This window comes from Entelurus aequoreus, linkage group LG17 (genome assembly GCF_033978785.1).
Source record: "Entelurus aequoreus isolate RoL-2023_Sb linkage group LG17, RoL_Eaeq_v1.1, whole genome shotgun sequence".
NCBI lineage: Eukaryota > Metazoa > Chordata > Actinopteri > Syngnathiformes > Syngnathidae > Entelurus > Entelurus aequoreus.
Window position 1 is genome coordinate 34,523,915 of NC_084747.1, and position 14,890 is coordinate 34,538,804.

The window sequence follows — 14,890 nt, forward strand, 5'->3', positions numbered from 1 at the left end:
CAAGCTGTAGTGACATTATTGTAAGAGCGAACACTAAGGAACTCTTTTTTTTTTAGCGTAGTAACTATTCGCCTTGCAACGGTATGCTACGGCATTAGCCGTAAGGTAGCTTCTGCATCAGCAGCTGAATAGCTTTTGAGTTTGTAATGCACAACACAATGTGATAAGACACCAATCTGTACTGACTGAAAAACATGAACAATCATATTACAGTATCTGCTAAGTATTAGCCCACATTAAATGTTTAGTTTGTACACAGCTAGCTCAACAGTGCATGTATTTGTACTAAGTTACTAACAAGCAAGACGTGCTGCATGTATCATGATCAATATTAGAGTGACTCACTCGATGGATAGTTGTCCGTTTGGTCCAGCTGGCCGGGGACATTTTTTTCCCCCGTTTAGTTTGGGCAAGCACGCCATTTATGTCGGCATAGCTTGGCTCTAAGTTGAATTGCTTGAAGTTCCTACTTCCAGAATTGTTTCTGGAAGTAGGAACACACATTTGTTGGCGAAAGTCGGAACATTGCTATGGAGATGGAAATAAATGCGCTGAGCAAATAAGTTCCTGTAATAGATAAAATGACCAAAATACGGTTAATATTATACATATTACCGTATTTTTCGGAGTATAAGTCGCACCAGCCGAAAATGCATTATAAAGAAGGAAAAAAACATATATAAGTCGCACTGGAGTATAAGTCGCATTTTTTGGGGAAATTTATTTGATAAAACCCAACACCAAGAATAGATATTTGAAAGGCAATTTAAAATAAATAAAGAGTAGTGAATAACAGGCTGAATAAGTGTACGTTATATGACGCATAAATAACCAACTGAGAACGTGCCTGGTATGTTAACGTAACATATTATGGTAAGAGTCATTCAAATAACTATAACATATAGAACATGCTATAAGTTTACCAAACAATCTGTCACTCCTAATCGCTAAATCCGATGAAATCTTATACGTCTAATCTCTTACGTGAATGAGCTAAATAATATTATTTGATATTTTACGGTAATGTGTTAATAATTTCACACATAAGTCGCTCCTAAATATAAGTCGCACCCCCGGCAAAACTATGAAAAAAAAAATGCGATTTATAGTCCGAAAAATACGGTACATGTTGTTATGAACATGTCTGTTACTATACGGTACATGTTGTTATGAACATGTCTGTTACTACATTATATATATATATATATATATATATATATATATATATATATATATATATATATATATATATACACACACTTGCAGTTTGTATATAAACGTTGATGGAAGGCTTTGTGGGCTACAATGCTGATTCCCATTATCCGCATCTTTTAAGCGTTTTTTTTTATCATCTTTAGAATCTTTAAAAAAAGACATGTGTGGTCTTGTCTCTCATAACAATAGGAACAATTCCAAACAAAGTGCAATTTCCCTTTAAGATTGAAGTCAATGTCATGAAGAAACATGTATTTTCCTACAAATAAAAAAAGATTTTCCTAAAATAAGCTATTCTATGTTCAAAAAACACATCCGAGGCCAGGTTATTTTAATTTTAGATTTATGATACCAATATGAATTCATCTCTATTTTAGATAAACATTATGAATGTGAGAGCAAATATCCATGTTAATTGAGGTATCTGTCCAATAGAGTCATTATTGTGCAAATGTGTACGTTTTCATTCCTTTCGACCTTTGCATGTGTATTTATGACTAGCATGACCTTCATTCAGTGTTGCACAGTTTGCATATAATTTGTACAACTAGAAAGACTGCACTGCAAGTCCTGTGCCTTATTATGAGAATGTTGCCTGTTAACATAAACATTACCCATTAAGACTTGTTGAATATTGTCCATCCATCTATCCATTTTCCACCGCTTGTCCCTTTTGGGGTCGTTGAATATTGTGATTATGGAAACACGTAGACTGAATGAATCATTAGTGTGCATGGTAGACAATGCGGTGCTGACTCAACATCAGCTTTTTATAGGCGTGAGGAATTTTTGACTTGTCTAGGGAATTTTTATATTTACTTCCAGCCAGGGTAAAGAAGGAATAGAAATGTACTTTACTGTATTTAAAAAATAACAATATCAATAAAGTGAGTATATTCAATAAAGTAGTGAATTTAAAAGTGCATGAGTTCGTTTTTTTTTAAATCATGGTATTGAATAGATAGGGAATCGTACAAATCCATAGATATCAGTTTGAACAACTGGTATCATGACAACCCTGGGTGACTGTTTAAATAATGAATTGACATCACAATAGCAAATATATATATGGATATGTATATAGAACATTTAAATTAAACATACTGCTATAGTTGCCAGGTTTTCAATACCAGGGTCCCTAATGGCACTAGTTCTAAACACATTAGCATGATCAGCTGTGGCTGTAGGTAACCTGCTGAAGTAGTTATTATTAATGTTTCCTAATACTCTTTACCTTTTGTCTCCTGGCAGATTGCAGCTTCCTATGGAAGCATGGTATGCATTTTTGAGCCTGTTCAGCATCGGGATCCAAAAGACAAATCTTTGACAGTGAGTAGCCTTTCATTCATAATGTCCAAAATAACTGGTCAGAGACAATAATCCAACCCAGAATATCCTTGTGGTAAAACAGAAAAGTTAAGCACATAAAGTAAAATTGAATTGATAAAAATGTAAAATTTACATTTGTATCTAATGACACAATACTATCATTTCATATTTGATTCCTGTTGTGACATCCATGCAGAAGTGTTTTTTTTATGATCGCAATTGGGTCAAGGAAGTACAATAACTGTAAAATACAACAATACCTCTTTTATTACGGTTATTTATAATTGATGTATTCATTGTGACCGGATCACTTGCTTGTCACAATGTATCTGATAGTATAAGTCTGGTTTTGTTTCCTTTTTGAATAGAAGTTGAACTGCCAGTGGGAGAAGACTGGGCAATTTGTTTTGCAGTCGATAGTGCGCAATCTAGCATGGCATCCCAAAGGTACTTAAACATAAAACATGCTTGACATGAAATACATGCCTTTTTTTATTCTAAATGAGATTTTTTCAATCGTTTATCAATGCAGGGAGCATGCTATTAACTGGCACCAATTGCCTGCAGTTATGGTCTCATTGTGATGGAGAAAAAGACTCTGAAGCAGGAGAGCTGTCAGAAAGAAAATCTCATTGTAGTTGGACGTGCATCTGGCAAAGCAAGTATGTAATGAGGTGTCATTAATTTGTTCCTGCAATTTGCCATTTGGGTATCCCAAAAACAGAAATTCAACTTGTTTGTCCACAGGACCGCCTCTCCTGTGAGTTTAATGAGGTTTTCTCCTGACGGAGAATTCTTTGCTACTGCTGGTCAGGTAAGTTAGCTAAATCATGCTCCATTGATCAATTATAATTTTTAAGCAGTATAAAATGTATACAAATACAGTGCATTCCGAAAGTATTCACAGCGCTTCCCTTTTTCCAAATGTTATGTTACAGCCTTATTCCAAAAGACAATGAATTAATTTTTGTTCTCAAAATTCTACACATCCCATAATGACAATGTAAAAAATTATTTTTTTAGAGCTTTTTGCATGTACGTAAGTATTCACAGCCTTTGCCATAAAGCTCAAAAGCGCTGCTTCAACTGATCATCCTTAAGATCAGTGGTCCCCAACCCGGCCCGGTGGTTGGGGACCACTGACCACTGACCGATTGGGACCGGGCCGCACAAGAAATAAAAATAAAAAATACATTTTTATTTGTATTTTTTTTAATTAAATCAACATAAAAAACACAATATATACATTATATATCAATATAGATCAATACAGTCTGCAGGGATACAGTCCGTAAGCACACATGATTGTATTTCTTTATGAAAAAAAAATATATATATAATAATAATAATAATAATAAGAGCTCATCTAAGATGGACTGATGCAAAGTGGAAAAGTGTTCTGTGGTCTGATGAGTCCACATTTCAAATTGTTTTTGGAAACTGGACGTCGTGTCCTCCGTGCCAAAGAGGAAAAGAACCATCCGGATTGTCTAGGCCAGGGGTCGGCAACCTTTACCACTCAAAGAGCCATTTTGGCAAGTTTCACAAATTAAAGAAAGTAATGGGAGCCACAAAAAATTTTTTTAAATGAAAAACACTGCATACAAAGCTTAAATGCTTTGTGCTATGTTAACCAGGGGTCTCCGACACACGCACCGGCACGCACTTTAATGTGGAAATTTGATGTTAGTGCAGCCCGCGAGTTTTGAATGAATGGCGCTTGATAGCGTCATACTTGCCAACCCTCTCATTTTTCCCGGGAGACTCCCGAATATCAGAGCGTGATGACACTGCATTTGGCGCCCTCTACAGTCTGCCCTAACAGTGTACCTGCTCGACCACACGTAGAATGCAATTTCAGCTTGCTCTAGGGATGTGCGTATCGATCCTGTGGTATCGATATATCGATACTCACACGCTACTCATTTGGCATCACTTTTCTGAAAAAAAGTATCGATATAAACCAAAAAACGGCGTGTGGGGGTTGCAAGCATCACTTTCAGATGTTTTTGATTACTTACTTAACTTACTATGTGCTGGGACACCCCTGTACCTGGCAGAGTATAGAGCTGGCCCTGTCACGTCACAGGAGACAGCGAATGAGCGTCGTCAACGTGCAACACACACACAGCCAGCCGACAGCGTTGTTACTTTTCCTGAACAGCAATCTGAGACTTCAGTAAAGTGTGACGTGTGACGACATATCTCGAGTACACTAAAGGTGTCAGACATTTTTGTACATAATTTTTCCAAGTTCATTTTCTCAGGGAACTGTCTTTCGTATGCAGGTTTATAGGACAAGGAAATCCTAGTTTATTGTGATAAGGAAATAATTGATTTTGCTTCAGAGAAGTGTTATAAGTTTACTTCCACAAAGAGGTTTGAAACATAACATTGTTATGAATAAAGGTTTTTTTAAGCTTTTCCTACCAATCCTTTTTTTTTTGAGAAATAAGAAAAGTAAAAATGTGTATATTTTTGTTTATATTTAATTTATTTTTCATATTTATGTTATGTATTTAAATTTTACTTTTATTATATATTGACCATAATGAATGTGGTATAAATGGTCTGTATTTGTCTTGTGATTTGTCTTAAATAATAACAATAGTAATAATATTTTTTACTGACAAAAATTGCCAATAAGAAATTAATGGTATCGGTATCGATGAAAATGCAAGAAAAAGTATCGGTATCGTATCGAATCCTAAAAGTGTGGTATCGCCCATCCCTAGCTTGCTCACGTAAGTGACAGCAAGGCGTACTACCTCAGCAGCCACACATCTTACACTGACGGTACCAATACCCAGAATCCCATGCAGCCCTAACTCTTCCGCTCAACCAACGCACTGAGAGGGGGGGGGTTGATGTGTGGGGGGATTTGGTGGTAGCGGGGGTGTATAATGTAGACCGGAAGAGTTAGGGCTGCATGGGATTCTGGGTAATGGTTGTGTTGTGTTTATGTTGTGTTACGGTGGGATGTTCTCCAGAAATGTGTTTTTCATTCTTTTTTGGTGTGGGTTCACAGTGTGGCGCATATTTGTAACGTAACAATGTTAAAGTTGTTTGATACGGCTACCGTCAGTGTAAGCTGTGTGGCTGATGAGTAAGTATGCTTTGCTGTCTCCTGTGTGTGCAAGTAAAAGCAACATGCAACATGTGGCTGGACTGGCACGCTGTATGTAAATGCTATAGAGGACAATTACTGCAGTGCAATTAGGGCACGCCCTTTATTTAGTAATTAGAGTGTAAATAGGATTATTTTTTCCCTGGGAGTAATCTATGAGAGACACTGAGATCCATAAGTCCCCTGGGAAAATCGGGGGGGGTCGGCATGTATGTAGCTGAGCCGCATCAGAGTGGTCAAGGAGCCGCATGTGGCTCCGGAGCCGCGGGTTGCCGACCCCTGGTCTAGGCGCACAGTTCAAAAGCCAGCATCTGTGATGGTATGGGGGTGTATTAGTGCCCAAGGCATGGGTAACTTACACGTCTGTGAAGGCACCATTAATACTGAAAGGTACATACAGGTTTTGGAGCAACATATGTGGCCATCCAAGCAACGTTATCGTGGACGCCCCTGCTTATTTCAGCAAGACAATGCCAAGCCACGTGTTACAACAGTGTGGCTTCGTAGTAAAGGAGTGTGGGCACTACACTGGCCTGCCTGTAGTCCAAACCTGTCTCCCATTGAAAATATTTGGCGCATTATGAAGCGTAAAATACGACAACAGAGACCCCGGACTGTTGAACAACTTAAGCTGTACATCAAGCAAGAATGGGAAATAATTCCACCTGTAATTCCACCGGAGCGGCGTGGCGAAGTTGGTAGAGTGGCCGTGTCAGCAATCGGAGTGTTGCTGGTTACTGGGGTTCAATCCCCACCTTCTACCATCCTAGTCACGTCCGTTGTGTCCTTGGGCAAGACACTTCACCCTTGCTCCTGATGGCTGCTGGTTAGCGCCTTGCATGGCAGCTCCCGCCATCAGTGTGTGAATGTGTGTGTGAATGGGTGAATGCGGAAATACTGTCAAAGCGCTTTGAGTACCTTGAAGGTAGAAAAGCGCAATACAAGTATAACCCATTTATCATTTATTTATCATTTAAAAAGCTTCAAAAATTGGTCTCCTTAGTTCCCAAACGTTTACGGAGTGTTGTTAAAAGGAGAGGCCATGTAACACAGTGGTATGAAAGCCCCTGTGCCAACTTTTTTGCAATGTGTTGCTGCCATTCAATTCTAAGTTAATAATTATTTGCAAAAAAAAATAAGTTTCTCAGTTCAAATATTAAATATCGTCTTTGCAGTCTTTTCAATTGAATATAAGTTGAAAAGGATTTCCCAATCATTGTACTACAGTGAAGCATGGTGGTGGCGGCAGCATCATGCCGTGGGGATGTTTTTCAGTGGCGGGAACTGAGTCTAGTCAGGATCGAGGGAAAGATGAATGCAGAAATGTACAGAGACATTCTGGATAAAAACCTGCTTCAGAGCGCTCTTGAGCTCGGACTGGGGCGACGGTTCATCTTTCAGTAAGACAACAACCCTAAGCACACAGCAAAGATATCAAAGGAATGGCTTCAGAAAAACACTGTAAATGTATTTTAAGTCGTCCAGCCAGAGCCGAGACTTGAATCCGATCTAACATCTCCAGAGAGATCTGAAAATGGCTGCGCATTGACACTTCCCTTCCAACCTGCTGGAGCTTGAGAAGTGCTGCAAAGAGGAATGGGCGAAACTGCCCAAAGATAGGTGTGCTGAGCTTGTGGCATCGTATTCAAAAAGACTTGAGGCTGTAATCGCTGCCAAAGTATTGAGCAATGGCTGGGAATACTTATGTACATGTGATTTATGAGTTTTTTATTTTTAATAAATGAACAAAACGCTCTAAGGAAAAAAAACCTGTCATTTTGGACTATTGTGTGTAGAATTTTGAGGGCAAAAATAAATTTTACATTTTAGAATAAGGCATAACAAAATGTGGAAAATGTAAAGCAATGTGAATACTTTCAGGATGCACTGTACATGACAGTGACAAATTAACTGAGTTTTATTTTTTCCCCTTCAGGATGACTGCTTGGTAAAGGTGTGGTACAGCACAAGTAAGTGGAAATGTGGGATATTCAGGCTTTTCAGCCCTTCAGAATCCAGTGTCGACCTCCAGGGAGAGATTGCCTTTTCCTTTGTGTACCTGGCCCATCCACGTTCAGTTATTGGCTTCTCTTGGAGGAAGACCAGCAAATACATGCCACGGTATGCACACGTCTCCTTCTTAATAAGGATGGGTACCGAAACTCGATTCCATAAAGACACTGGTGCCGATGTAAACGATAGTTGGAGACCAGAAAAAAAGTAGCTCTGTGATGAATAAATCCAGACTGCGCCACCTGCAACACGTATTAGAAGGTGATTTTATCCAAGTAATGTGTAATTAATGTAGCATCCTGACAGACACACAAGAGTCTGACACTCTTCTTTAAGTTAACAGCAGGCCTTAACAGCTTAGGTCAACAGCTTAATGAACACCTAAAATCAACATTTGAACACAAGCAGGTGTTTTAATACACATAGTCTGTGTTCTGTATTGCTGCTGGTTTTGCTCTCATAAGTAAGACAATTTGTTTTGTTTAAAATTAGATTTTATATTGTTGATTTTTCTTAGTTATTTTATTTACTTCATCAAACTATTTGAATGACTATTCTGTTCAGCTTACATGTTCCAAAACTCAGTAAAAATATAAAGACACATTTTTTTTTAAACAAAATTTTATGTTTTCCATTTTTTATGTACCAGTTCAGGCACTGTTTAAGCACAGACATCTTTTCAAAAGAACTGATTTGGCACTATTATCGGTTAAAATGTATACGGTACCCACCCTACTTCTTAATGTACAGAAGTGCAAAACAGATTGCAGCAACCACAATTCAACACATTACATTTGTTACTGTTGTGACAATCCAGCAATGGCTAACACAATAAGAAATCTGCACAACCCATTTCACACAGTAGCGTGATCTCAACACTTTTGGCAAGAGGTAGTAGTGACATCAAGTATTGCTAGCTACTTTCAGGCCTACTTATCAGCCTAAACAAAGGGAAACCAGGGCTCTCTAAGCTATTTATAGATGCACCAGAACACACATGTGATGTGAGTTTCTTGACTTAGCTTAATCATGTTCCACCTTGAGCACTTGATACTGCATTATTGCTCCACTGTGAGAGATGGTTTAGTACGCTCTAGTTAAAAGACAGATAAATATCCAATTATCTGTTGACTGTTTGCAAAGGTCAACCTACTAAAGAGTCAGGGAGAGGTCCACAGTGTTTGACAACAGATCACAAGCATTGGAAAGAAACTACACATCACCACACATTCTTGATTTACTTTAACCTGTTGAAGTTTTAACAGTGCTTGTGTGTTCTCCCATAATTTAGTTGTTATCACAATTGCTGTATTTTTTTCAGTACAGTATTATTCATTTAGCTTCACACTCAGTCTCACCAAACTGTGTATTGACCCCCCACACACTGATATTATTTTATGACTTGACCTTTCCTTTCTCTTCACAGTGGTTCAGTGTGTAATGTCCTGCTCACCAGCTGTAAGGACAGCGTGTGTCGGCTTTGGGCGGAGACGCTGTTGCCAGGTGACAGCCTCCTATCTGGTCAGCATAGCAACCAACATGGTGATACTACTAGCTCGTCCAGTATCTGCAATGGGAAGATGCAAGCGCAGGATGTAAGCAAAGACTATGATATTAATCAATTGGTAGGGATTAACAAACTTGTTGCATAAAGCTGCTCTTTCTTTTTCAACGCCATCATAATATTCTGCTTAACAAATGCCACATCTTCACTGCTGCTGGTGTATTTTGTAAAGGCAAATAACAGGCACCAAGTTGTGCCAGTGGCACAATTTGTTCAACTAGAAATCAATTGAGGCATGTAATGTATCTATTCAAATAGACGACTATTTGAGGAAATAGAGTATCAGCAAGACATCTTGTCATTTGTTTGTGTTTGTCATCGTGAAAACTGCCGTGTGACACAGTTTCCCAAGTATAGTATCATGCTCTGCTTCACAATGTCACATATACACTGAATTGGAAGTCAATGAAATGGGTCCCCTCATTGACCAGTAGCTCAGCAGCCCGAGACTTTGACACTAACACCACCATACTTTACAGCAAGACATAATTATCTTATCTGGGTGTTGCCAGCTTTTTAGACAAAGGCTGTGTTCTGACTAATTTTCAGTGGATAGTAACCGGTATACTTCTTTACAAGCTGTAGATTGACTACTCTAAAGTGTATCCAAGATTAATTTCTATAGTTTTCACTTTTGAGAAGAAGAAACATTATTACTGAAAGGTGCAATACACTACAGATGATAATAAACAAGCCTACTGTGAGATTTAAACAACATACAAACAAATTAAAGGGGGGCTGTCTAAGTTAACATATGCGATTAATCACAAAAAAAACGGTTTCATTAATCTAGTGTAATTACGCTATTTATTTCGACCGCTCAATCGTTTTTATCTTAGTTGTGAATAGTTGCTATATGGTCAGTGATAAATTCAATACTTACGCCATTGCAAAGATGAGAGAGGAGACTTCGACTGGTGTGCTTCCAACATGACTTAAGATAGTACTGTTACCAAGTTTTAAGCAAATAAATGGCATGGATTTAGTAAAAAAAATGCATTTGTGTAGAAAAATGTGGATCTTTTTTTAAAGTTAATTTATATTATGCAAGAAAGTAATGTACTGTTATTAATTGCATTAATCAAAGTTCTAAAGTGTGATTAGTCCGATTTAAAAAAAATATATATATATGCACTACCGTTCAAAAGTTTGGGGTCACATTGAAATGTCCTTATTTTTGAAGGAAAAGCACTGTACTTTTCAATGAAGATAACTTTAAACTAGTCTTAACTTTAAAGAAATACACTCTATACATTGCTAATGTGGTAAATGACTATTCTAGCTGCAAATGTCTGGTTTTTGGTGCAATATCTACATAGGTGTATAGAGGCCCATTTCCAGCAACTATCACTCCAGTGTTCTAATGGTACAATGTGTTTGCTCATTGGCTCAGAAGGCTAATTGATGATTAGAAAACCCTTGTGCAATCATGTTCACACATCTGAAAACAGTGTAGCTCGTTACAGAAGCTACAAAACTGACCTTCCTTTGAGCAGATTGAGTTTCTGGAGCATCACATTTGTGGGGTCAATTAAACGCTCAATGCCAGAAAAAGAGAACTTTCATCTGAAACTCGACAGTCTATTCTTGTTCTTAGAAATGAAGGCTATTCCACAAAATTGTTTGGTTGACCCCAAACTTTTGAACGGTAGTGTATATTATTAAAAGCACGAGTTAAAAGGGAAACATAATTGCCTATCATACGCGAAGAGAAACTTTTGACTTTGTTTTGATGTAGATGTTCATCCAGACAGAATGTTGGCTTTCTCTCTGCAGGCTAGTATATAGGGTAGAGTTGCTTTAATAATTGTTGTAGCTAACATTGAACATTAAAATGATGCTCAGGTCACATCCATTTATTATGCCTTAAGCAACACCTCTAAGCATACTCTTGTGGAATGATTAATTAAAACTAGACCTGTCCGGAGGACCCACAATGGAAATATTATCCTGTAGAGTAAATATGAGCTTTCTTACAAAGTCTTCCAAAAAGTTGTGTGAGAAATTACTTTTGTTCATTAGTTTTGTACACATTTCTTCACATTTGCATGATCTCTCACCACACCCATCATTAACTACCCATTACCTTCATACGACTTCTTATTGATTCAGTGTAATTGCCTTTTATTTATCTATATCTTCAGCCTCCCTTTCATCGGGATGTTCCACAGCCCTCGCTCAGTGGCTGCTTCCCCCACAATCAAAACCGACACTACAACCACAAAAAGAGCAGCAACAACCTTCCCCATGCCAACGCGCTCTGTCACTTTCATATCGCTGCCAGCATCAACCCTGCCACAGGTTCGACTAAAAAGCCCACATATCGCAGCCCAGTATTAACAAATCTTCTAAATGTGTCTGAGGCGTTTATTATTGTTTGACTCTATTAACATTTTTTCAGACATTCCACTGCTTCCCTCTATATCTTCCCTAAATGCAGTGGAGGATGAGGACCCTGGAGGTTTTTTCACTGTCCATTGGCTTAACAACAAAGAGCTTCATTTAACTTTAGCTATGGAAGTCTTCCTGCAGCAGCTCCGCGGCAACTTGGAGCAACAGAACGAATGCTCCCTGGAAGGTACAGAAATCTATTCAAATTGTTTGGTCCCAAGCCTCCATTTTAAGGATTATGTTCATTCCAAACTGTTGTTCATCCTTCCAGATGCTGACAACAAGGATAATTTTGATGAAGAAGACGACAGGACAAGCGACTCTCAAAAACCTGATGCCCAGGACCTCCCGCTAACCGCAGTGGAACACCATGTGGATGTGCTTCTGGGCGAGTGGAACAAAGGAGCGGACATGCTGTTCAGCATCCATCCAATGGATGGCTCCTTGTTGGTCTGGAATGTGGACTGGTTGGATGAATATCATCCCGGAATGTTTAGACAAGCACAGGTAATTGTTAGGCCACGTTAACACATTTATCTTGAAATTGATTATTCATGTTTATCTAATCCCGATAGTGTCTCAATAAAAAAAGGTGTTAATTAATCCGACTTTTAAGACTGAACAGTTCTTCTTGTATAGCTTCTAATTCCCGCAATTGGGCGATTATATTTTGATTATATTTAATATCATCTTTATTTCACAAACAACTTGATTTGAAATGTGAGAATCTTAAAGTTATAGCTGGCAGACATTAAAAATGTAATTTAAGGTGGACTACCTGTTTTTATTTGATTAGAAATTATGATTTAGGTGCATATTAATAGTTAAATATTCATTAGTTTCTTCTACTGTAAAAGGGGGAAAATAAAACATAACATTTTCACTTGGTTAATACATTTTTAAATGATTTATTTATTAATGATGTCATTCGTCCTTGATATTACACATGACTGAACTCTTTTCATTGGTTAGTTTTATTTGGTAATGTTTCTCCTTTTCTGTCTGGCAGGTGTCATTTGTGTCTCGTATCCCTGTGGCGTTTCCTGCAGGGGATGCAATCTCCCTCAGTCACAGTGTGGTCATGTATGCTTGCAACAAGAACGTGGACCTGGCCCTCCAGCACGGCAGGCAAAGACCCCCTGGAAACACGTTACCCAAATCTGCGCTTATTAGTTATGGCCGTCAAATAAAAGCCGCCTCCAGCAGCAGTCTTCGCCTGAGCATTTTCACCCCTAACGTGCTCATGATCTCCAAGCACGATGATGGCTCCCTTAATCAGTGGGCAGTAAGTTTTGTGGAGGACTCCGCTTTCTCCACTGTGCTCAGTGTGTCCCACAAGTCAAGATACTGTGGTCACCGCTTCCACCTAAACGACCTGGCCTGCCACTCACTTCTGCCTCTGCTCCTTACCACCTCACACCACAATGCGCTGAGGTCCCCCGAGGTGGACAGCATCCTTGCGGCCCCAAAGGTCTTCTCTGGGCTCCCTACTTCCCACGGCTCTCGACCCAGTCGATTGTCTCTGGCTGGGGTTTCACAAGACCCCAATGCTATCTACAGCGAGCTGATATTGTGGAGGGTCGACCCTGTGGGGCCCCTGTCTCTGTCAGGCGGGGTGTCCGAGTTGGCCCGGATCAATTCTCTTCATGCCTCAGCTTTCGACAATGTAGCCTGGCTACCCACACTCATCCCCAGCAGCTGTTTAGGTATGCACATTATTTAGTTCAGTTTCCACGAAATTAATGATTCCATTCTAAGGAAAGATATGTCATTCTCTATGTGCTGCTAGGTGTATATTGTAACTCTCCCAGCGCCTGCTTTGTCGCAAGTGATGGCCACTCACTCAGGCTTTATCAGGCTGTGATTGAAGCCAAGAAACTACTCAGCGAGCTCTCTAATCCTGAGATATCAGTAAGTTTACCACCAGACCTTTCCACAGTGTGCAGGTCCACTCTAAGACAAATTGAAGTACACAAATGAAATCCATATGTCCCATCGCACTTAATCCCACACTCATTGTAATACATAAATGTAGCTGGGGATTTTTGCTGCTTAATTTGTGCCCATTTTATACTTCAGAAATATGTTGGCGAGGTGTTCAACATTGTCAGTCAGCAGTCCACAGCAAAGCCAGGATGTGTCATTGAGCTGGATGCTGTTACCGACTTTGTAAGTACACATTAAATGAAATAGATATGTTGATAACTTGTCAGTGTGAAGGTTTATTCCACATTACATGAATAGCAGGTTTGTAGCATTGAACAATTAACAGTAAACTATGAGTTTACTATGAAAGGTCAGCCATAAAAAAATGTAAATGCCTCACGTCTTCCGTACGTTCATGTATGTATGTGTTTGAAATGTTGACACATCTTGTGTCTGTGTGTATCTGCTGTGCAGCACATAAATAAATAATGATAAATGGGTTATACTTGTATGGCGCTTTTCTACCTTCAAGGTACTCAAAGCGCTTTGACAGTATTTCCACATTTATCCATTCATACACACATTCACACACTGATGGCGAGAGCTGCCATGCAAGGCGCTAACCAGCAGCCATCAGGAGCAAGGGTGAAGTGTCTTGCCCAAGGACACAACGGATGTGGCTAGGATGGTAGAAGGTGGGGATTGAACCCCAGTAACCAGCAACCCTCTGATTGCTGGCACGGCCACTCTACCAACTTCGCCACGCCGTCCCTAGTGTCCCATGAAGTGTGACACCTAGTGTCTTGCGTCTCAAAGGCTGCTTTTGTCCTCTGCAGCAGGGAAAGGAGACGCAGCTCCTCCATGTGTTTGAGGAGGATCTAATCCTTGGCAATAAAAGACCCAACACAGCGCATGAATTGTTGGATGCATCTCAATGTGGTAAAAGTAATATTACATATATCACAACTGTATCATGGGGGATGGTCTTCTTATACTTTTTTTGCCTCCCGGCAGCACCTAGCAAGCCCACCTTCGCTGCAAGCTTCTTCCTTGTGGTTGTTGAATTAACCCCAAGTGGTCGCTCGCTGCTACAAATGTGGCATCTTCATCTTGCTGCTAAACCTGTCACCATGGGTAAGTACTTATAATCTGAAAAAGCTCAGCTTCAATACATCAATTCAAAAACAAAGTAAAGAATTGATAATGGGATTGTTTTGTCCTATTTTGTTTGAAAATGTTTGGTAACTTCATTGATTTACACTTCATATGACACTTGGGGCCTGATTTACTAAGATCCAAACACCACACGTGTACAATCTATAAAT

General features: G+C 39.2%; 1 protein-coding gene across 6 annotated transcripts in view; it reads left to right on the forward strand.

Annotated features, from left to right (window-relative positions):
• LOC133632824 (dmX-like protein 1) overlaps positions 1 to 14,890 on the forward strand; it is an 83,162-nt gene that overhangs the window by 13,323 nt on the left and 54,949 nt on the right. For 4 of the 6 annotated variants that reach the window (XM_062025537.1, XM_062025539.1, XM_062025540.1 and 1 more), the window contains exons 4-16: positions 2,467 to 2,544; positions 2,913 to 2,991; positions 3,077 to 3,206; positions 3,292 to 3,358; positions 7,608 to 7,792; positions 9,111 to 9,279; positions 11,393 to 11,549; positions 11,650 to 12,146; positions 12,649 to 13,345; positions 13,429 to 13,550; positions 13,719 to 13,808; positions 14,402 to 14,504; positions 14,580 to 14,699. In XM_062025537.1, coding sequence (XP_061881521.1) covers positions 2,467 to 2,544; positions 2,913 to 2,991; positions 3,077 to 3,206; positions 3,292 to 3,358; positions 7,608 to 7,792; positions 9,111 to 9,279; positions 11,393 to 11,549; positions 11,650 to 12,146; positions 12,649 to 13,345; positions 13,429 to 13,550; positions 13,719 to 13,808; positions 14,402 to 14,504; positions 14,580 to 14,699 — 2,494 coding nt within the window. The remainder of the gene's footprint in view (positions 1 to 2,466; positions 2,545 to 2,912; positions 2,992 to 3,076; positions 3,207 to 3,291; positions 3,359 to 7,607; positions 7,793 to 9,110; positions 9,280 to 11,392; positions 11,550 to 11,649; positions 12,147 to 12,648; positions 13,346 to 13,428; positions 13,551 to 13,718; positions 13,809 to 14,401; positions 14,505 to 14,579; positions 14,700 to 14,890) is intronic. The other 2 variants (XM_062025541.1, XM_062025542.1) reach the window with 1 other exon arrangement.